The following is a 22,539-nucleotide window of genomic DNA, read 5'->3' as shown; positions in this document are numbered from 1 at the left end:
GGATCCCTTCCTGGAGTTTAAAGTATATTCTAAATGACCTGTTTTTGCCATCTTTTTCAACTAGTAGGAAGCCAGGTTATGCATTTGTGTGGCTTGTGCTCAGTTCCTAACATTAATTTGGACTTGGAGTCACATAGAAATTGCCAACTTCAGTTGCAGCCACCTTCAGAATTCAGAGAACCAGTTTGGACCAGTCGGTGGAAACCACTCTAGTTTTCCACCATTGCTGCCCCCTCAACCTTTCCTCCAAGTCCAAAGCTGCCCCTTCTCCTCCCTCCTGACAGGTGAAACCAGATATTCCATTGCCTGGATGACTACGGAAAGTTTTTCCAGACCTATCCGATGGCTGGCTCATTTGACCATCCTGCCTGGAGCAAGATGACAAATGGAGGCGGGCACCCCCACTTCAGCAATGGAAGCCAGGGTGGGGGCTCCCAAAGCACCACACGCTACATGCTGAAGAAACAGCAGCGCCACAAACACAGGTCCTCTGCTATGGGCAGGGTCATTCTCATCAATGCACCTGTAGATGGTGAGCTCTAAACCTGGTAACTGATAACTTTGAAACCAATTTTGTAGCTGGAAGCTGATGGGTTAGTCTGGCCTAAAACTAGTTTTGTTTAAGCCAGACTCATTCAATACTAAAGATATTAGAGTTAAAAATACTAACAGGAATATTTTTTATCATCATCATCCTTAAAGATGTACCAATTGTGAAAAAGCAGACTTTTTTCTTATTCATCAAATGCATTTGTCTATAAAAGCAGCAACCCAATGTAAATACTGTGATGCATTTTTTGAGTGTAATAAGAATCAGATAAAGGTTAGAGCCATATGCTTTGATTGAAAAATTGGGACAATCTTGTAATTTAATGTTTCTGTCAAAATTACAACCGACATCAATTAATGTACAGCATTTTTTAATTTTTTTCCTAAGGAAGAAAAAAAATTGGATTCAAAATCAAACATCAAAATCAGAATTAGCAAGACCTCAAAGAAAACCAGGAATTGGATCAGCCAGGAAAAGCCTGATTCAAGAATATCTAATTATCCTAGTAAAATACCTGTCTCTTGTTACTTTATAAGAAAAAAATGGGTTTGTTTAAATACTTGTTTATATACAATTAAAACTGTCCACACTAGGACATTTTGTTTTTCTATTTGTTAAACATACTTTTTCATTTAACTGTCTACGTTTTTAACAATAGTTGGCAGTCAGACTGTGCAACCATGCATGTCAGATTCATGGTGGCTTTGTGTTTGTAAGGAGGACATGACAGTGATGATATTCATACAGTGACAGTCAATAAGACCCCAGATGGGCGTCTTGGCTTTAGTGTCCGTGGGGGCTCCGAACATGGACTTGGAATATTTGTCAGCAAGGTGGAAGATGACAGCTCTGCAGGTATGGATTTAGTGTGCATGTTCTTTGATTTTCCTTTGTTTATGTCAGGTCGAGGTGTTTTGTTTACCTGTGACATTTTACTCTTGTTTGTCATGCTGAGTTTTATCCATGTCTGCAGCACAGGCTGGGCTCACTGTGGGAGATAAGCTGGTGGAGGTGAATGCGGTCAGCCTGGAAAGCATCACCATGAGCAGCGCTGTGAAGGTCTTGACGGGCAACAACAGGCTGAGGATGGTGGTGAGGCGCGTGGGAAAGATCCCCGGCATCCGCTACTCCAAGGAAAAGACCACATGGTAAGACCAATGAGCTACGCTGCGCTGTAATATGAAAGCTAAGACATTAGCTACTGTAATTTACCAAAATTTCCAAATTGCTCTGTTCTGTGAAGGCCTCTGAAATCTGGAGGAACTGCAGAGATCCACAGCTTATGTGAGAATCTCTTGACAGGACCATAAGTGCACTTTATAAATCTTTTCGTATGGAAGAGTAGCAAGAATAAAGCTATTGCTGTAAGAAAGACATAAAAGGGTCTCTTTAAAGTATCCATTAGCCATGTAAGGGACACAGCAAACAGCAAATGTTGGAGTAGGTTCTCTGGTTCGATGAGACTAAACTGGAAGTGGAGGGAAACTAAACCCACACAACACCCATAGCATAATGCTGCCATCCCATTTGGTGGCAGCCTAATGCTATGGGAATGCTATTCTGTATTATGGTGAAGGGAAGCTGCTCACAGTTGTTGGGAATAATACAATACATGGCAATCCTGAAAGAAAGTACTTCTTCAAAGTATTGACTCACAGGGCTGAATACAAATGCATATCACACTTTTGAGATTTTTACTTTTAAAACATTAAAAACCCTAATAAAATATAATGAAGTTGTTATAAAATAGGAAAAAGTACAAGGTGTATGAACAGTTGTGTGAAGCACTGCATGATTAAGTACAGAACTATACCTTTGGGACTAGCATAATTTAAGCTTTGTGTGGGTCTTTTATGTGAAGCTTATCACTTGCCTGGAGCTTACACTGGTTATCTCTCTTTTGGGATATACTGTATCTGGGTTTCATGTGGCAGCAGTGGATGGATTACTGCTGTGACCTTTATGGCTTTTTGATTAACTGATACTGAAGGATGTGAGCTCAGTGCATCAAGGGCAATGCAGAGCATATCTTTTGCATATGTGTGTAGGGTGGATCTTATTCACCGGCGGATGGTGGTGGAGGAGAACGGTCGTACACTGTCAGAGGCCAGCTCAGACAGCGCTCTCCGCCGGATTGTACATCTCTTCACCACATCAGATGACTACTGTTTGGGCTTCAATATCAGAGGCGGCAAAGAGTTTGGACTGGGCATTTATGTCTCAAAGTATGAGCACAAAACAAAAACTGAATCATGTATAGTGGCAGTTTTACTCTGGGCAGGGCATATTATATCAGATTTGTTATAGTAATATAAACTTGACAGAAGAAGAGCAACCTACATGTTCTGACAAACCAACTATGACCCAGTTACAAACCATAGCTATTTTGTTTTATACTTAAATTACTTGTATAATATATAAAAAAAAAATATATATCCTCAATGTAAATGTTAAAGTTTGCATTTCTTTTACTTCTTAGCTTCTTAATTTATGTATTCTTTCCTCAGGTTGGACCCAGGTGGGCTTGCAGAACAGCACGGCATCAAAATGGGTGATCAAATCCTTGCTGCAAATGGGGTGAGCTTTGAGGACATCACCCACAGCAACGCAGTTGAGGTCCTGAAGAGCCACACTCATATCATGTTAACCATCAGGGTGAGACAAAGTCTGCCAGATTATATTTATGTTAAATGAATAACTGTTTTTTCTTTCTCTCTCTGACAATAAGTTAGACTAAAATGTTCCTGTTTTAGGTCAAGTAAAGATTTTCTATTTGCAAAATCCCCCAATGATGACTAAGTGAATTGAATAATTTTCGGGAAATACTGAAGCAACATCTCAACACATCATCCAGGAGGTCCACATATACAAACACAGCAGCTTTTTAAATGATAACATAGCCAGATTAGAGGTTAAAGTATGATTTCAAGTTTTGACCACAACAGACAACAGTATGTGCTGTAAAATAACTCTACTTAAAATGTAACAGCTGAGTCTTTGAGTGCGGACGTAATAGTGTAATAAATAATAGCAGTTCAAAAACACCTCTTCTTGCTGAGCCTTCACAGAAGAGCAGAGAACTGGCCCACAGCCCTATAATTCTCTATAAGTGTCTGGTTTTGTATATCTGTGTGTAAGACCACACCACGTAAACTGTCATTTCTGCATGACAGACTCATGTGCATGTATGTAAATGGACATGCATGTGTTGTGCAGCGTGCACCAACATGCATATGCACGCCCTCTTAGCTCATTTTACTCCCTTGATCTCAAGTTGCATGTGTGAAAAACATCCAGGGACAACTTTCATTATTCAAAGGCAGTCTGGGATCAGGTTATAATCAAGAGAAAACCTAATTTTATGGTTTCATATTATCCTTTATTAGAGCTGTGGATCAGAGGCAGGCATAGAAGAGGATTAACCTAAGATATTAAACTCTTTCACACCTGTTCATTTTGGGCTTGGATGGAGATACACCATGAGTGTTTTGATTTTTCCCTGTAGTTGTGCATTGTGGAGACAATCTATTAAAATAGGCTCTTCCTCAAAGGAAAACAGATACTCTTAAAATACTAAAAATCTACAATAAAATAGAAACAAATACATCATGGCTAATTCCAAACCCTTGAGTTTCCTAGTGTAAAGGCAAGAATACTGTACTCGAAATTTCTAACATTGTATGTTTATTATGTGAATATCTTTCGCAGGAGGTTGGAAGATACCCCGCATACAAGGAGATGGTGGCAGAGTATGGCTGGCTTGATAAATGTAAGTGGATTTTTCACATGTTATTTGGATTTTATGTGATAGATCAACACAAAGCTGTGTGTATAACTGAGAAGTGGAAGGGAAAGGATGTATGGTTTTAAAAACATTTTAGAGCTAAAAACCTGGAGAGTGTAGCATGCATTTGTATTTAGCCAGTCTGAGTCTATATTTTGTAGAATCACCTTTAGGTAATGTCACTGCTGCAAGTCTTTTACGGTTTTGTACGTTCTCAATTAGATTTAGGTTTGACCTTTGACTAGGCCATTCTAATACATGAAAATGCTTTGATCGAGACCATTTCTATGCAGTTCTGGCTGTATGTTGAGTGTTGTTGTGCTAGATAGTGAATTTCCACCCCACTCTCATGTCTTTTGCAAACTCTAACAGGTTTTCTTCCAGGATTACTCTGTATTTAGCTCCAACTACCTTTCGATTGACTTTGACCAGCTTCCTTGTCCATGCTGAAGAGAAGCATCTCCACCGAATAATCTTGCCTTCACAGAGTTTCTACTGTAGGGATGGTTTGTTCAGGGTAATGTGCAATCTTATCTTTCTCCAGTTCATAGCATGTTGCGTGCAGTCCAAAAAGTTCAATTCTGGTCTTATCTGACCAGAGCACCTTCTTCCACATGTTTGCTGTATTCCCTACATGGCTTGTGGCAAAGTATAAACAAGTCTTTTAATGGTTTTCTTTGAACAACTGCTTTCTTCAACTATAAAGGCCTTATTTATAGACTGCAGCCAGACTTACATTGTCATGTCAACAAACTCTCCCACCCAAGCTGTGGATTTCTGCAGCTCCTCTAGAGTTAACACTGATCTCTCTGTTAGGTGGAGATCCATACCTTTATAGGTTTACAGTTCTGGCATATCTTTTCTATTTTGGATATCAGATTGCTCCATAAGATTTACTAATGTTCACTAACAAACCTGAAGCCTTCACAGAACAGCTGTCTTTATACTGACACTAAATTACACACAAGTCGACTTTGTTTACTAGTTGTGAGTTCTAAAGACAATTAGTTGGACTAGGTTTTATTTAGGGGTATTAGAATAAAGGAGGTTGAATACAAACGCAAGCCACTCTACAGATTAATATTTTTAACACACTGAAAACTATATGTCCCTGTCCTTCCACATAGCAGGTATTTGTTACTCTGTGTTGATATATCACATGAAATCCTAATAAAATAGGGTGAATACATGTGTGTTTGTAAAATAAAAATTTTAAAATGCTCAAGAGTTATTTATACTTTAGCAAGTCCCTGTAGGTTAGTCATGTGTAGCAAGCTACAGCCCTTTATTTTATTTGCTTGAAAATGCTCAGATTCCTTGTTTTTTCAGTGTGATTTAAGCACTTCTTAACACAGTCAGGGATTATTTCAATGTATCCAAAAGCAGCTCTTATCTGGTCATCTGGAACATTGCATGATATGAAATCTGGTTTAAGATGTGGGGTAATTTGTATAAAGTTTAAGGAAGGAAAGATCAAAAATCCTTCACAATGTTCTTTTTCGTACAGGATTATGTGAAGATAAGGGCAGAAAGGTTATGATTCAAGGAAAGTCACTACACACTGTATATTATCTGGTGCTGCAGCCTCGCGTAGTTTGAGGCTGAAATACTCCAACATTCGAAAAACTAATCTGGGATCCTTGTTATTATGAATTGTTTTCCACAGTAGCCAATGGTGGCCCTGCACTATCTTCTCAGGGTTCAGACTCCAACTCCTCTGTGTCCTCACTCTCCTCCAGCACCCCTGTCAGCTCCCTCAGTGGTCTCTCCCAGGTCCTTTTTCCTCCGGTTTTTCGTTCGGAAATGGTGGATGTGGCCATCTCCACAGCGGATCGCCCTCAACATCAGAGCAGCGCAGAGCGGACTGCAGACACTGCCATGCAGACTGACCCTCCAGCTTCAGACTTCATGGAGCACCCTTCACCTAACAGGATGGGCTCTGACCAACTGGTCGGCACAGAAACCAGTCGGACTGTGGGTGAAACGGTGCTGCTGAAGGACACTGTCGTACGTGGGAAAGGTGAGGGGCCAAGGGACACGGGAGGAGCCAGAGGGGGCCGGGTGAGAACACTGTCTGCTGGGGACAGGGATGCTGAAAAACGGTCTCCTAAAACAGAAGCTCTGATGGCCCTGAGCAAGCCACGAAAGCCAATCCGACGTTCCCAGAGCCACATCACTGTGTCAGGTGAGATAAGCACACTCATAAAAAAGAAGAAAGTAAACTTTAGCAAATAGGTAAACTTTATTTATATTGCACCTTTCACAGGTTAAAAACAGTGCTTTACAATAAATGCAAGCATAAAAAACAGAACATAAAAGAAAAGATAAAAGCAGCATACCTGTAATATCATATATTTAGCTAAAAGCCAATGTGAATAAATGAGTCTTCAGTTGCTTGCTAAAGGAATCAACAAAATCAAGACAGCGCAAAGATGGAGGCAATGTATTCCACAATCTGGGGGCCACAGCTCTAAAGGATTTATCCCCTCTGTGAAAATGTGTTCCTGGAACCATCAACAGCCAGTGGCTTGGCCACACAAGACTAAAATAAATTAATGAAATAAATAAATAAATCTAGAGTGAAATAATTGTATGTATTTTTATTGAATTTAGTTTTAAAAATGAAATTTAATTATTTTATGTAATCATTTAATAGGTATAATTAATTTAATGGGACACTTAATGGTACATTTATTTATTTCATGATATATTTATTTATTTATATTTTTCCTTTTTGGCCCTCCATAGAGGCCTATTGGCAGTACAGGTCCTTCTCAAAATATTAGCATATTGTGATAAAGTTCATTATTTTCCATAATGTCATGATGAAAATTTAACATTCATATATTTTAGATTCATTGCACACTAACTGAAATATTTCAGGTCTTTTATTGTCTTAATACAGATGATTTTGGCATACAGCTCATGAAAACCCAAAATTCCTATCTCACAAAATTAGCATATTTCATCCGACCAATAAAAGAAAAGTGTTTTTAATACAAAAAACGTCAACCTTCAAATAATCATGTACAGTTATGCACTCAATACTTGGTCGGGAATCCTTTGGAGAAATGACTGCTTCAATGCGGCGTGGCATGGAGGCAATCAGCTTGTGGCACTGCTGAGGTCTTATGGAGGCCCAGGATGCTTCAATAGCGGCCTTTAGCTCATCCAGAGTGTTGGGTCTTGGGTCTCTCAACGTTCTCTTCACAATATCCCACAGATTCTCTATGGGGTTCAGGTCAGGAGAGTTGGCAGGCCAATTGAGCACAGTGATACCATGGTCAGTAAACCATTTACCAGTGGTTTTGGCACTGTGAGCAGGTGCCAGGTCGTGCTGAAAAATGAATTCTTCATCTCCATAAAGCTTTTCAGCAGATGGAAGCATGAAGTGCTCCAAAATCTCCTGATAGCTAGCTGCATTGACCCTGCTCTTGATAAAACACAGTGGACCAACACCAGCAGCTGACACGGCATCCCAGACCATCACTGACTGTGGGTACTTGACACTGGACTTCTGGCATTTCCTTCTCCCCAGTCTTCCTCCAGACTCTGGCACCTTGATTTCCGAATGACAAGCAGAATTTGCTTTCATCCAAAAAAAGTACTTTGGACCACTGAGCAACAGTCCAGTGCTGCTTCTCTGTAGCCCAGGTCAGGCGCTTCTGCCGCTGTTTCTGGTTCAAAAGTGGCTTGACCTGGGGAATGCGGCACCTGTAGCCCATTTCCTGCACACGCCTGTGCACGGTGGCTCTGGATGTTTCTACTCCAGACTCAGTCCACTGCTTCCGCAGGTCCCCCAAGGTCTGGAATCGGCCCTTCTCCACAATCTTCCTCAGGGTCCGGTCACCTCTTCTCGTTGTGCAGCGTTTTCTGCCACACTTTTTCCTTCCCACAGACTTCCCACTGAGGTGCCTTGATGCAGCACTCTGGGAACAGCCTATTCGTTCAGAAATTTCTTTCTGTGTCTTACCCTCTTGCTTGAGGGTGTCAATAGTGGCCTTCTGGACAGCAGTCAGGTCGGCAGTCTTACCCATGATTGGGGTTTTGAGTGATGAACCAGACTGGGAGTTTTAAAGGCCTCAGGAATCTTTTGCAGGTGTTTAGAGTTAACTCGTTGATTCAGATGATTAGGTTCATAGTTCGTTTAGAGACCCTTTTAATGATATGCTAATTTTGTGAAATAGGAATTTTGGGTTTTCATGAGCTGTATGCCAAAATCATCCGTATTAAGACAATAAAAGACCTGAAATATTTCAGTTAGTGTGCAATGAATCTAAAATATATGAATGTTAAATTTTCATCATTACATTATGGAAAATAATTAACTTTATCACAATATGCTAATATTTTGAGAAGGACCTGTATATTAATACACTGACCCACTACTTAGGGTAGAGTTACAAAGGTGAGGCCAAGTTTAATTGTTTTTATAAGTAACCACAATCAATTATATGTTGTGATTTTTTTAAAACACCTGCAGTGTGTGTAAAATATGACTCAATGTGCAGAAATCAGTAAACTTCAACCAATAATTTCCAAGTTAACTGTCAAACTATAAAGATATTACATGACACATTTATGGCAATACTTAGGACAAAAAACGAAATTTGTCTTTAGTGTATTGTTTTTTTTTTTTTTAACAAAGGTTTTGGACAATAAAGTTTATACTGTTAAAAAGCCTGTTTCTTGCCCTCTAAAATGATGCCACAGTTGCAAAGAAAAAGTATTTGGAGTTGAGCGGCAGAGTTCAGTATATGGGTTTAATCCATGAAAACATCCCAAATCGACTCTTTGGTTTATTATGATTTTGAATTTTGTTTGGTGTTATTCATTGGATAGGATGATTTAAATCTGAAGAAACAAGGCATACTGACATATTAGCCCTCAGTAAAGCATGAGAGAACCGTACACATCCACATTAGTAGGGCACCTCTTCCTCATGCTCTCACACTCCAATTGGATTCCTCAACCAGCATTCATTGCAATCCAACCAGTGTTGTTTTGTTTGTCCATCCACTCCACAATCAAATTTTGGAGGTAGTTTTTCAGAGAGCCCGCTCTGTGGGAATTAGCATTGACATTTTGGGGCATAGAGAGTCGAGATGTCGAATTGCCACTGGTTCCAGAATCTGACCTCGATATCTCTATGCTTTGAGATTGTGGCTAATGACGACAAGCTTTGTTTTTCCTATGAGGGAAATGCCACCCCACACCATCATAATACCTCCACAAAAAACTGCATGGCATAGGCAAAGGGGAATTTAGCAAGTTTTTCATGGGCACGTACTCAACTTTGCTGCCCAACCCATAAATCGACCAACCACAAACATCTTTACTTTTCTTGCTACGATCAGTGCAACTCCATGTGTAAAAGGTAATCTCAAATAAGAAATTGAAAATCTTTTGAATTTAGTACTTGAAAATGTTCCTTTTTTGAGTTTTTTTTTTGTATCAGGCTTCAATCACCCTTGGGCCAGCTGTGGCATGACAATAGCACAGGTCTAAATTTGAGGGTGAAACATTTTTTTGTGGGAGTCTCTAAAGCTTTCAATGCAATATTCAATAATCCACTAAAACTAAAAAAAAACAATACATGAGAGCATGGAGAAGTTTTGGCCTTTGTGTACAGTTTGGTTGTCTTTTATGACAGCCTCATTTGCTTGGATCAGTTTTGAAAGCCAAGCAGAAATACAAAGAGAAAGAAGACAAGAAACAAACAAATGAATAATTCCTTGTATGGAGGCTTGTGAACTAACTGATGGGCCACAGCACTATGGACAACTAACACAACAGCAACTTAACGTCATTGTCTGTATTCTTTTTTTAATCATTATGGTAGAATCGTTTTTTTCAGACTGATAACATGTTTAATCAGGTGACACCCTATTTTTATAACTGATGTTTAAAAACCTCCAAAATCTCGAGCCCATCTTCCATTTCAGGAACAACGTATGATTAATTTGACTGATTTAGGCTACAGACAGAATTTGTTCAGGAGCCCATAGGTTATACAGACTCAAATTAATCATTGGCTGACGTATTCACGCTTTTCACCTATGCATAAGAACACGCCCATAGAGAAATGCCCATCCAAGCTCTGCAGGGCTAGTTGAGTTATTAGCCTATCCCTTTTAATTTATCCAGCCCAACCATCCCTCCAGGAACTGCTGGGTGCTGGAAGCAAATTGATGATTGTTATGCACAGAGGAGCATTTTACGGTGGCTCTCCCAATAATAAATTCAAGTGGGTATTGCTTCAATTTATCAGTACAGCAGTGTTCCTGATCACAGTGGCAGATTAACAGCACTGAAAAGAGAAGCTGACTGCAAAAGAAATAAACACAGTGAAGCTGCACAAAGGCTAGTAAAATATATTCATAATACACCACACAGCATGTTTTAAATTTCCAGTTACCTATAAATAAGGTGACAGTCAAAACAGGTCTTGCTTTTTCAATTAAAACAGTTCTACTCTGACCACATGCTGTAAGTGATTTTATTTAAACAAACAACTTTACACTTTTGTTCATATTTAGAGAAGAAGAAAAAAGGACAACAAAAGGAAAAGGGCTCAGCAGAAGGTAAAACAAACCTGCAGCGTTCCAAAACCTTTGTCAACCTTTTGTTTAAGAAAGATCATAAAGAGAAGAGTCGCTCCAAGTCTCCATCTCATCGTCCTAAAGGTAAACCTGCCATCACATCCCAGTTCCTTCCTGTCTGGTACATAGTGGAAAAAGAGCATATTTTATCTAGATAATTTTCTGTTTTGCCTTAATACTGAAAATCAAAGCTGTGATAACTGAGTTATTGAAGCAAGTATATGTACAAAACAACATATCCTAAACTTGTTGTCACTGTGTGGGAGTCTTTGAATGACACTGCTTTATATTTCATGCTGTCTGCAGAAGTTCATATCTTGTGTTATAACTGTCTGGTATGGTCATTTGTCAACCAGCTTTGATAGCCTGGTTAAAGTGGCTGGTAAGATTTCAGGGAGGACTCTGGTCCAGTGTGAGGACCTTTAGAGGTGCAGCTCCATAAATTAGAATATTATTGAAAAGTTCATATATTTCAGTAACTCAATTCACTAGATGAAATACCTTATATACAGTAGATTACTATCAGGCAGACTGATGTTTTCAAGCCTTTAGTTCTGGTGATTGTTTGCTCAAAGCTAATGAAAACATGACATTTAATTTCTTAGAAGATTAAATTATTACTCGTACTCGTACTTGTCGTCTTCTGCGTCATCCGGGACCGGTTCGCGGGGGCAGCAGACTCAGCAGAGACGCCCAGACGTCCCTCTCCCCAGACACCTCCTCCAGCTCCTCCAGGGGGAGCCCAAGGCGTTCTCAGGCCAGCCGAGAGACATAGTCCCTCCAGCGTGTCCTGGACCGTCCCCTGGGCCTCCTCCCGGTGGGACGTGCCTGGAACACCTCCTGAGGAAGGCATCCAGGAGGCACCCGGTATAGACGCCCGAGTCACCTCAACTGGCTCCTCTCGCTGTGGAGGAGCAGCGGCTCTACTCCGAGCCCCTCCCGGATGGCCGAGCTCCTCACCCTATCTCTAAGGGAGTGCCAGGCAACCCTACGGAGGAAGCTCATTTCAGCCGCTTGTATCCGGGATCTCGTTCTTTCGGTCATGACCCAAAGTTCATGGCCATAGGTGAGGGTAGGAACGTAGACCGACCGGTAAATGGAGAGCTTCGCTTTTCGGCTCAGCTCTCTCTTCACCACAACAGACCCGCACAGCGCCCCCATTACTGCGGCAGCCGCACCGATCCGTCTGTCGATCTCCTGCTCCATTCTTCCCTCACTTGTGAACAAGACCCCAAGATACTTGAACTCCTCCACTTGAGGCAGGAACTCCCCTTCAGCTGAAGCTCATCCCAGCCGCTTCACACTCGGCTGAGAACCGCCACAGTGCATGCAGTAGGTCTTGGCTAGATGGGGCCATCAGGACCACGTCATCTGCAGAAAGAAGAGACGAAATCCATTGGTCCCCAAACCAGACACCCTCCTGCCCTTGGCTGCGCCTAGAAATCCTGTCCATAAAGTTATGAACAGGACCGGTGGCAAAGGGCAGCCCTGCCAGAGTCCAACATGCACCGGGAACAGGTCAGACTTAGTGCCGGCAATGCGAACCAGACTCCTGCTCCGCTTGTACAGAGACCGGAGGGCCCTCATAAAGGGCCCCTGACTCCGTACTCCTGGACCATCCCCCCACAGGGCACCACGAGGGACACAGTCGTATGCTTTATCCAGGTCCACAAAACACATGTGGACCGGTTGGGCAAACTCCCATGAACCCTCGAGTACCCTGTAAAGCTGGTTATTAGGAGTCTAGTGTAAGTTATTACACCAGACCACAAAAAACAAAAAATAATACAGAAATGTGGGAACGCATATTCCAATTTACTGGAATGCGCCTGTATAACTGGCAGGTGCTGAGCATGGCAACCTCTGTCATGTTATGCTTCGATCATCCTCTCTTTAAAGATCTTTAAAGATTTACAACTTCTTCTCTCAGGCTGTCAGAATAAAGTGTCTGCAGTAAAGACCAAGAGACACAGGGTCTCTCTTGAACGTGTTGCTGTTATTATGCCTGTATTGCCCCACATTGTACTTTTTTTATGCTGACTGATCATACTTGGGCTGTTCCTTTCTGATTTTTTATCTCTACACTGCATGTGCTTTTTTGTGGATTGGTGCTGCAAATTCTGCTCTTTGAAGTGTGGACATGTTGCACTATATTTCCCACTTAGTCAAAAAAAAAAAAAAAAAAGACCATTAAACCTCATTCCTAGAAAAGGAGCGAAGTCGTCCGTTCCAGCTCTTCTCTTCCCCAAGGGAATCCCGTGCCGGCAGCCCACTGCCCCATCATGAGACGTTGCAGCATGTGGAAGACATGTCAAAGAAATTGCTCAGTCCAGACGAGGCGGCTGCTGTGATGAGACATTGTCGGCGGGTGAGCTGTTCAGATAGAATTACCCATTAACACCCTCTTTTGTGTGTTTTAGCTCTGAGAGATTTACCTGTAACATCAGCTGTTCTCTTTGTAAGCTTGAGTTTGTGGTGTTGCTCCCTGTCTCAGAGGTTGTTCTTCAGTGATAGACTTGCCTGGCAGCAGCTCGGATAAAAGATGGATTTGACCTGTCGTTTAGAATTACTATCAATCATCATTCACAGATATCTTCACTTCAGAGGACAACCACTCTGTTTAGACACAGAGTGATTTACCTCTTAACAAACTGATTAAAGACCAAAAACTACACCGAGTAGACTGTAAGGGCACTCCTGGACGAGACACTATTAAAAACAAATGCAGCTAATTTAAAGACAAACAAGCTTCTAGAAGTTTACCTTCCTCTGGAGGACATGTCTCATATAAAGGCAAAAGCGATAAAGGCAAAATCCAAACCAGCACACACAGCTGGATAGTGTTTTTTCTTCATATACTGGGCCTGTTGCTGTAAAACATTGACAAAATAATATATCTACAAACATGTTTTAAATCTAAACAGTTGTTTGTGGAATTTTTAAAATCTTGTAAAATGAAATCAAAAACCCTATCTTGTCTTTTTTTGTTGTTGTTTCTTTCTTGCAGTTTTTGTCTGACAATGAGATTGAGGATCTGATCCGCCCCCTGCTGGCAATCTTGGATCGACCAGAGAAGCTGCTTCTGCTCAGAGAAATAAGGTGTGCTGCAGTCCTCTCTCACTCTGTAGCATCCCATACTGTGTAAGTATAGGCTGACAGGCTCTGATACTGTCCTCTGCAGAATGCTGATACCCACTGCTGCGTTGGGTCGTTTTGACAGCCTGGTGATGCCGTTTGAGCTGGAAGCCTACGACATCCTCAAGAGTCGCTCTAGTAAGCAAAAGCCTGTACCCAACACTTTTTCAGTTTTGTTGCACTTATATCTTGAATATATAGTGTCCTGCTTGTGTGACTGAAAGAAAACTTATTATGTAGAATCCTTTAAAGTATAGATAGGAAGTAAATAGATTTTTATGTTTTCTGTTTATTTATTCTAGTACGCTCTCCAGCTCTTCGCTCACCTCGCAGTGGAACCCCTCGGCGTCACCTCATCACCCCAATCCCAGGTATGGGAGCTCTGTTCTTCTTGTTTGTAGTCCTCCACTCTTTCTATGTTTGACTGATTTCCATTCATTCCTTGTGAATATGGTGTGTAACAGCCAATTATTTTCTCTGTGTTGCTTTTTTCATATTTATGGTGTCAAACTAAAAACAGCTGCACACCGAGGTTACACTTTGGTATGTGCATACTGTTTACGAAGGATGTCACACCTTAAAACTATACAAATATAGAAAATAACTATGCAAAACATTATGCTTCCACTGCGCCTCATTTATGTGTAGATTTGGTCACAAAAATAATCACAAGAGAAGTTCCACGTCTAATAAATCTTGCAGGTTTAAAAAAATGTAATTTATATACCACGCCTGTATTTATTTATTGTTTAAGGGGCCTAGCCCATAGAATTTACCACGAGGATGAACAAAAGACAATGAAACAGACACATTTCTGTAACATTTTTAGGTGCCAGCATAACATCAGATTATTGCCATGCTAAAGACATACACAACCTGAGACATTGTTCAAGTATGCCAAAAATAAGTTAGTTTTTACCAGGCACACATCGGAAGAGCTGGATGAGATCCTACAGTATCTTTATCTGTACGCCTTCTGATTCACATAATGCACAGTAAAACAATTAGATTCATTAGTAGCCATTCTTGATGAAGCCATTCCCTTCCTGTTGCAAAAAATATAACATTTTCATGAATACTGATTCACTGGTTTTAAGGAGAATATGAGAAGATGGAGTGGGACTTTTACTGTGATTATCTTTCCATAGATTACAGGGGTGGATTTCACCTCCAGCCAGTTCATGACACACAACAGGAGCGTCAGCTGATCGAAGAGTTTGAGAAACTTCGTTTGGCCAGCCAACACTCAGGTTACCTGCCACCATCCCGTGCCTTCGCCCCTCTGCTAGATGTGCCTGTGGATAACTATGCATCTCCCACTGCACGCTCACGCACCCCAAGCCCCTCGCCCAGTCACAGTGTCCTCCTCACTGGATCACCTTACAGCACCCAGCGTGGACCCCAACCTCACCGCTCTACGAACAGGAGAGAGAATGGAACACCCAGGTACGACCAGGCATCCTTGTTGTCTGTGTCAGACCATGGAGATGCTGCTCCTGAGCGCGGGAGGTCGCCTGTGAGGAACATTCAAGGCAGAGGAAGGAGGGAGGGGAGTCCTGACAGCATATATGGCAGACAGAGCAGCCAGGGCAGCTACACTGAGGTCAGAGTTTGGGTTCCCTCACAGCAGAGAGGAAGAACCCCTCTGGCTCATGTGTTTGATTCCCACATAGAGAGAAGCCCCTCCTCGGGTAGAGGGAGTGACCTCCAGGTAAATGGACACGTTCGAAATGGTCAAGAAAGAAGAGAACATGTACCAACTGAGGAGTATGAAATTACAACACTGACCATCTCCAAGGCCAAGCAATCACTGGGTAAATACAACTTATGTTACAGAAGAATAGAGATGATTGCAGTGCAGCATCTAAAAAGCATCTGATAATTATGGTGAAACAGGAAAAAAAAGCTTCATAGTCACCTAAAAAAAAACATGCATTCCAAGTCTGGTTACAATCCAGGAGTCTGGATGAATTACTTAAGAAGCCAACAGGGTCATATTAGCTTCCTCTGTTTTAACTGGAAAACGTCAAATGTTGGGAGCAGGGGAGAACTACCCTAAAGCCATAAGAGACTAGTATCAAGTATTTTACAGCCAAGGTGCAATTGAAATCTAATATATTTATAATACTATAAAAATACATAAAATTGTTGTTTCGAGTCTCCTTTGGTCCCGACCATGGTTGAACTGATGCCCTTGACACATCAGAGCCTGATTCACTAATTTGCACAAAGTTAGGTATAGCCCTAACCTTTATTATTTTATTTCTGTGTCATACAGGTATTAGCATCTCTGGGGGTATCGAGTCAAAGATCCAGCCTGTGATAAAGATTGAGAAAGTTTTTCCAGGAGGAGCTGCATCTACAAATGAGGCTCTGAAGGTAGGCATCTAGCTACATATTTTAGCAACATTTTTGTTTTGCTCAGACTTTAAGGCAGATTTTCATCGCGTCCTCACAGACCTGAGTAAATATTTTCAAAGTGATAAACTAAATTCTGCCTTTCTGCCAAATATTATAAGAGTATTAACCAAATTTTGAACACATCAGTCTTCCATCTTGATTCTAGCATCCTTTAAGTAGCTATCAAATTTCTGCTCTGTGGCCTGAGTTGAAGTAGGTATTAGTCTATGTTAAAAGTGTGCAGTGAGGAGAAGATGAGTGGAGAGCCATCTCAGGTAGCGCATCATCTCTATTATTAATGAGGTACATGGGTGTTGGTCTGCTAATGTATTGCTAATATATTGCCTGCACAATTGCTTAATGGTGGCTGATCATCTTGGTCTGATTCCTTTTAAACACTTGATACAACAAGTGTTTCACTAAAGGCGTATTCTAAACTGAACATATGAGGACTTTCCTACAACATAAAACCATAGAAGTTTCAATATTTTAATTTGATTATTTCTGCCTCTTTGTTTGTGAGCATGTGTGAGAAAGAACCACAACGTCCCCTTTCTGAAAGAGATGGGGAAAATATGAAACTATGTGGTACTAAAAGTATGAAGTGGCTTTAAACCTTAATTTAAATACGATTGTTTAAAAGAAATGTTATTTTATATGTTATCAACCAAAACTGTCAACCAGGTTTAAATGGACCCCTCACTATTAAGGAAGCCCATATCTAAACTAAATGTTTTGGCTAATATGAGACTGAACTGGTAAAGTTTGAAGAGTACCTATGATAGAAATAAAGACTTCTACATGCTTTGTAAGTGGGAAAACCTGCAAAATCTGCAGTGTATCAAATACTTGTTCTCCCAACTATATGTGTGTCCAGAATATAAATAAGTGGACGTGCCAGAATTTCCTTCACCTTAAGGCAAAAGAGTTATGATTTTTGGTTGCATAATGCAAGGTTGGAGATTAGGATTAAATTAGAGACAATAAACAAAAGATCACAGACAATGCCAGAAATGCTAGATGTAATTACAGACTGAATATTAACCGTCATATGAAGTGTATAACTTAATCCACCTTCTACAATCTTGTAACATTGCCAGAGTAATAGGTTTCCTGCCTAATCAGGATAAAATAAAACTGCTACATGCTTATTTTTAAAGGATTAAAATGAATAAATAATATCGATTGATAGATTTTAAAATCTTAATATCGATCAACAAAGCTGGTTTTGGGGCTGAATACATTTCAGAGTTAATTTTTAGATATGAACAATGTAGAACCCTCAGGCCATCAGATACCTGTTTATTTACAGTTTCCAAAACCCGATTGAAACTATCGGAGGTTCCATTTAGTTTCCATGCTCCTCAGCTCTGAAACTGACTTGCTTAAAACCTGAGATTTGCATAAATCTCAGGTTTTCAAATTTAGTTTTTCTCTTTAAATCAGGGCTAAAATTATTACTGTTCCTGTTTTGAACTATTTGCTTGTTTAAAAATAGCATTTTAATGTTTCTTTTACTATGTATATTTTAATTTTCTTTATGTGAAGCTTATTTTTAAATTATTCTTTTAATGTCTTGGTTGTTTTTTAATATTAATATAATTAATTTCTTCCTTTATTTTTCTGTAAATCAGTGTTAAAAATCCAGTGTATGAATAGAGTTATACAAATAAACTTAGCTTGCTTTACTTTCGCATTATTGTAAAAGTCACGAGTAAGTGAAGCACTTCAATTTGCTCTTGCAAGGTGTTTGAATGACTACAGAATGTTTGCGACTGCCATCCTTTTTTAGCCATCTCTGACTACAGAGAGCTTGTTGGCCACTTGGCCCTGACAGAGATATATTCCTCCACGCTTCATGTTATCTGTTGTTTCAACCTCACACCTCACAGCTTGCCAGGTCAACTAGTTTCTTTATTAGCTGCAGGGTTCAGTCCTATCTCCTTTTTCTCTGGAAAAGGAATTAACACCAGGACAGCACAGGGTTAGCATGTGTCCCGTCTCCTTCATGATGAACACTGAGTAATGTTGGTTACTGTATACAGTATGAGCAGTCATACACTTCATTGTCAAAAGTACTCAATCACATCACCCGTCCAAATCATTGAATTTAGGTATTTCAATCAGTTCCTTGGCCACCAGTATAAATCCAGCAGCTGTGCGTGCAGAATGCTTCTACAAACATTTGTGAAACAACGGGTCGCTCTTAAGAGTCAGTAAAGTCCAGGATGGTACTGTAATAGGATGCCAACTTCACATAAGTCCAGTTGTGAAATTACAGAGTGGGAGTTAATCAATGCTGTGTCGCATAGTGCACAAAGGTCACAAGCGTTCTGCAGTCTCTACAGCAACAGACATCCACACTTCATGTGACCTTCATATTAGCTCCAGAACAGTTGGTAGAGATCTGCGTGCAATGGGTTTCCATGGCTGAACAGCTGCATCTTAACCTCACATCAGCAGCTGCAATGGAAAACTAGAGTACAGCACATCACCAATGGACTAGAGCAGCAACCTTTACAATCCAAAGAGCCATTTTTGCCTTCTGTCAACCTAAAAGCCACAAAAGCAACGTGAGTCTTTGAAACGGTATAGCTTGTTTTTATAATAGCACTATAGGAAATTTATAAATTACAGAACAAATATTTACTTTTGTTTTTTCAGGTTTAATATGTTTCCTTCAATGGGACATTACATTTTTATAGAAAAAGTAATCAAAAAACATGTAGTTTGCAACCTCTTGACAAAAATTACTTCATTAAAGAGAATTCCTTACCCTATTAGAGTCATTCTTTGTGGGAATATTATGCCCATATTGCATTTAAAATGCCTAGGAAAAATGCTAAAGCTAGCATTTTTTATTACCTTTACATTTGAAAACATTGCTCAATTTTTGGCCAAAGTTATTCAGAGCCGCGGTGGAGGACCTAAAGAGCCATATGCTGCTCCAAAGATGCAGGTTGCAGACAAGAGAGATAGAGACATGTCCTCTGTAGTAACGATTTATGCAGCTTTGTCTGGCAATTCAATGGACGACTCTGGGTTTGCCAGGAGACAGCACATCCCTGACAACACTGTGGCAAGTGTAACGTTTGGTGATCTTCAAATGTTGAGGGGATTATGGTCTAGGTCTGATTTCAGAGTTGGGTTTTGTCTATTATTTTCAGAAAAAAAGGAACTCTTAATTCTTGAGCATACCTAGAAAGTTTGGACAATTTCTTGCTCCGAACTTTGTGGGAATGGCTTTCGGAGTGGCCCCTTCTTGTTTCTTTCCGGTGCACAAAGCAAGACCCATAAAGACATAGATAAGAAAGTTTGGTGTGGAAGAACACCTTTAGGAATGCATTAGGTCAGACATTGTGAGAGTGGCCTTCTTGTCCAACACTAGTGTCTGACCTCAGAAATGCACTTCTGGAAGAATGGTCAAATATTCCCATAAACCCATGCCTAAACCTTGTGGAAAACTTTACCTGAGGACTTGAAGCTGATATAGCTACAAAGGGTTGGATTAAAAAATGGGATGTCACTCTAATTCAAAGGTTTAATTCAAGCTAGCAAAGGTCTAATTCAAGCTAGCGTATACCTTTGGCAATATAATGTATATCTAGATCACTCTCTTAAGTCTCTGAAATGATTTTTGCCAATAAAAATCTTGACGTGTGCATTTAAGGGAAAATATGCAGCATTTCTTGCAGCCAATAGTATTTGCTGCCCTCTCTCTGTTAAAAGAGGAAAACTCCTACAGCTCTAAAGAGGATGGAGAAGATTAAAATGTGATCTGTGTAATTCAGATAAAATACAGTAAAAAAAAGGAAATCACTTTTTAAGCTCCATTGGTTAAATGGAGCTAAGTCTTTTCATGGAGAACTAGTGGACACTACAGACTGGGTTTGTGGTTGGGAGGAAATTAGGGCAGCACAGATGTAAATACTTACATAAACCATATACTATATGTAAGGACCTGATGTGATTAGATAGCATCTAATTAACAGAAAAGGGAAAAGGGAAAGAAGAGCTGATTGCTCAAGACATAACAATAGACTGACCTTGTGTGCTTTTGTGTAACAGTGTTGCTAACCTTCGCTGGGACAGTGCGCACGGGGCAGGTGCATCCTCAGCAAACACTGCTGACATCAGAGGAAGTTCCTCTGCTCTGAGCTCCGAAGATTTGCAGCTGTTTCCATGCATCCTGCAGGAAATGGTGTACAAATGCTCTCCAATCATTTGTGCTTGTGCAGGTGTTTGGGGCTTTTTGTTTTCTTTCACCGACCTTGTGCTGAAGAGGAAACTTTAAAATGTGCGTGCAGTCATGGTGTGAATATTTCTAAGTAACCTAACCTCAGAGTCCATAGATTTTCGTTACCATGAATTATTTTCTCTGGAGGTTAATGAAAAATACAGACTTTTATAGAGTTGGAGGGGGAAAAAAATCAAAAGCGCCTCTAAATATTCATTAAATATCAATCTTTAACTGTATTTCTAATAACCGCTATACATGCCTGTGCATTTCCAGGCAGGGTATGAGCTGTTGTCTGTCGATGGCGAGAGTCTGCAGGGAGTGACTCATCAGCACGCTGTGGATGTCATCCGTCGCTCTTTCAGCAACAAGGCCAAAGACCCAATGGTTTTTGTGGTCAAGGTCCCAAAGGTCCCCCTCATCCCCACCGGTCCTGTGAGACCTGCTGAGTAGACTCTGTGCACCTCGCCAGCAGACTGCTGCCTAAGCATAAAAGACAACAAAACCTGCAACTCCTAAGGGAAACAAAGTGAATCAATCATACTGTTGTAAAGTTTTTTGCCACATCGACATGTGAGATGAACCTGTATGACTTTTATAACCTTTGACTAAAAGCATGAGCTCTGGCACTGATGTGTTGTTTTTATAAAGGACAGTTTATGACAAGATTATTATATGATTCATATGCATGCCATTGGTTGATAGCGTGCCACTCTTCAGCAGGCCTAGCCGTGACCTTTTAGCACTGTCTGACAGTGGACTGCACTTTACTGTTCTCAGCCCGGCAGCGCTCGCAAAGACCGCCAGAAGGAGATTATCCCCGCTTGTGTTATGGGATTTATAGATTCATACCCAGATTAAAGCCCTGTATTATGTCAAAACTAGGAGTTTGATTTTAGTGGATGTCTGGGGTGGGGGGATAATTAAAATGTTCTGCTCTGTATTTTTATATTGCTTTTTTTGGCAGAAATATTTGTACTCTGAAGCAATCCGCCACTTTAGAGGCTTAATTACAGCATGCTGTGGTCAAAGCTTATGCAGACATGCAAAGAAGTTGGAAATCGCATCACTGGGAAATGCCGGACTTGAATGCTGGTGGCATGGTTTAAATCAGAGCAAGGGAGCGGAGATAAGAGCAGGAGAATGTGCTGTGCATAGTGCCTTATTTCTGTGGAAGAGCAGTGGGAGGAGAACACTGATAAAGTATTACTCAAAAATTGTTCTGAAGTGAAAGCTTTATGCCCACGCATGTGGTTGCAACTCAAGGACGTAAATTGTGTTTCAATGTTTTGTGTTGCTACAAATTACAGGGATAGTTTTTTGGACTTAATTTCAATATTTCTGTAACTTGAAACCACTGATTTGTAAACGTGTCCTTTAGAGAAATAAAGAAAAAAAACACAAGTGATACTGTGTTATGTGATTTTTGAGGGTAACTGTGTAATTAATCTGTAAGAAACAAATTAGACCCTTTTACCTCTGCAAATGTTTCCCATATGTTTCGCCTGGTAAGTGTTAATTAGTCCTGCTGTCTCATCTGTTATTTTGTCAACTGAGAAACCTCTTTCTCACATTTTGTTTGAGGAAAAAAAAACTGATATTCTTCTTTAGATTAAGCTGTGATGTTTCCCTTAAAGCTTACAAAACATCTTGGGAAAGATGCAACCAAACAGTTTCAAACCATGTTATTTTGACAGGATGATTAATTGGTAAGATCACATTTTATACTGGAATGTTGGTTTTGTTTTTTGTTTTTAAGTGTTACATCTCTTCACCTTCACATTTCGGCACATTACAACCACTAAATTCAAAGTATTTTCTTGGAATTCTT

The 22,539-nt window shown here is 40.3% G+C and overlaps 1 protein-coding gene across 1 annotated transcript; it reads left to right on the top strand.

Moving 5' to 3' along the window:
* The first annotated feature begins 315 nt into the window (after positions 1-315).
* Positions 316-22,116, top strand: pdzd7a (PDZ domain containing 7a). The gene is made up of 15 exons (XM_047352056.1): positions 316-532; positions 1,268-1,405; positions 1,524-1,698; positions 2,599-2,775; positions 3,058-3,205; positions 4,259-4,319; positions 6,001-6,519; positions 10,874-11,020; positions 13,144-13,304; positions 13,944-14,035; positions 14,118-14,209; positions 14,374-14,442; positions 15,220-15,885; positions 16,350-16,450; positions 20,985-22,116. Exons 1-15 carry the CDS (start codon positions 343-345, stop codon positions 21,159-21,161), a joined length of 2,913 nt encoding a protein of 970 aa, XP_047208012.1. The 5' UTR covers positions 316-342; the 3' UTR covers positions 21,162-22,116.
* Positions 22,117-22,539: the final 423 nt, after the last annotated feature.

This window comes from Girardinichthys multiradiatus, chromosome 22 (assembly GCF_021462225.1).
Source record: "Girardinichthys multiradiatus isolate DD_20200921_A chromosome 22, DD_fGirMul_XY1, whole genome shotgun sequence".
Taxonomy (NCBI): Eukaryota; Metazoa; Chordata; class Actinopteri; order Cyprinodontiformes; family Goodeidae; genus Girardinichthys; species Girardinichthys multiradiatus.
Note: the sequence above shows the minus strand (reverse complement) of the source record. Positions and strands in the feature narration are given on the sequence as shown.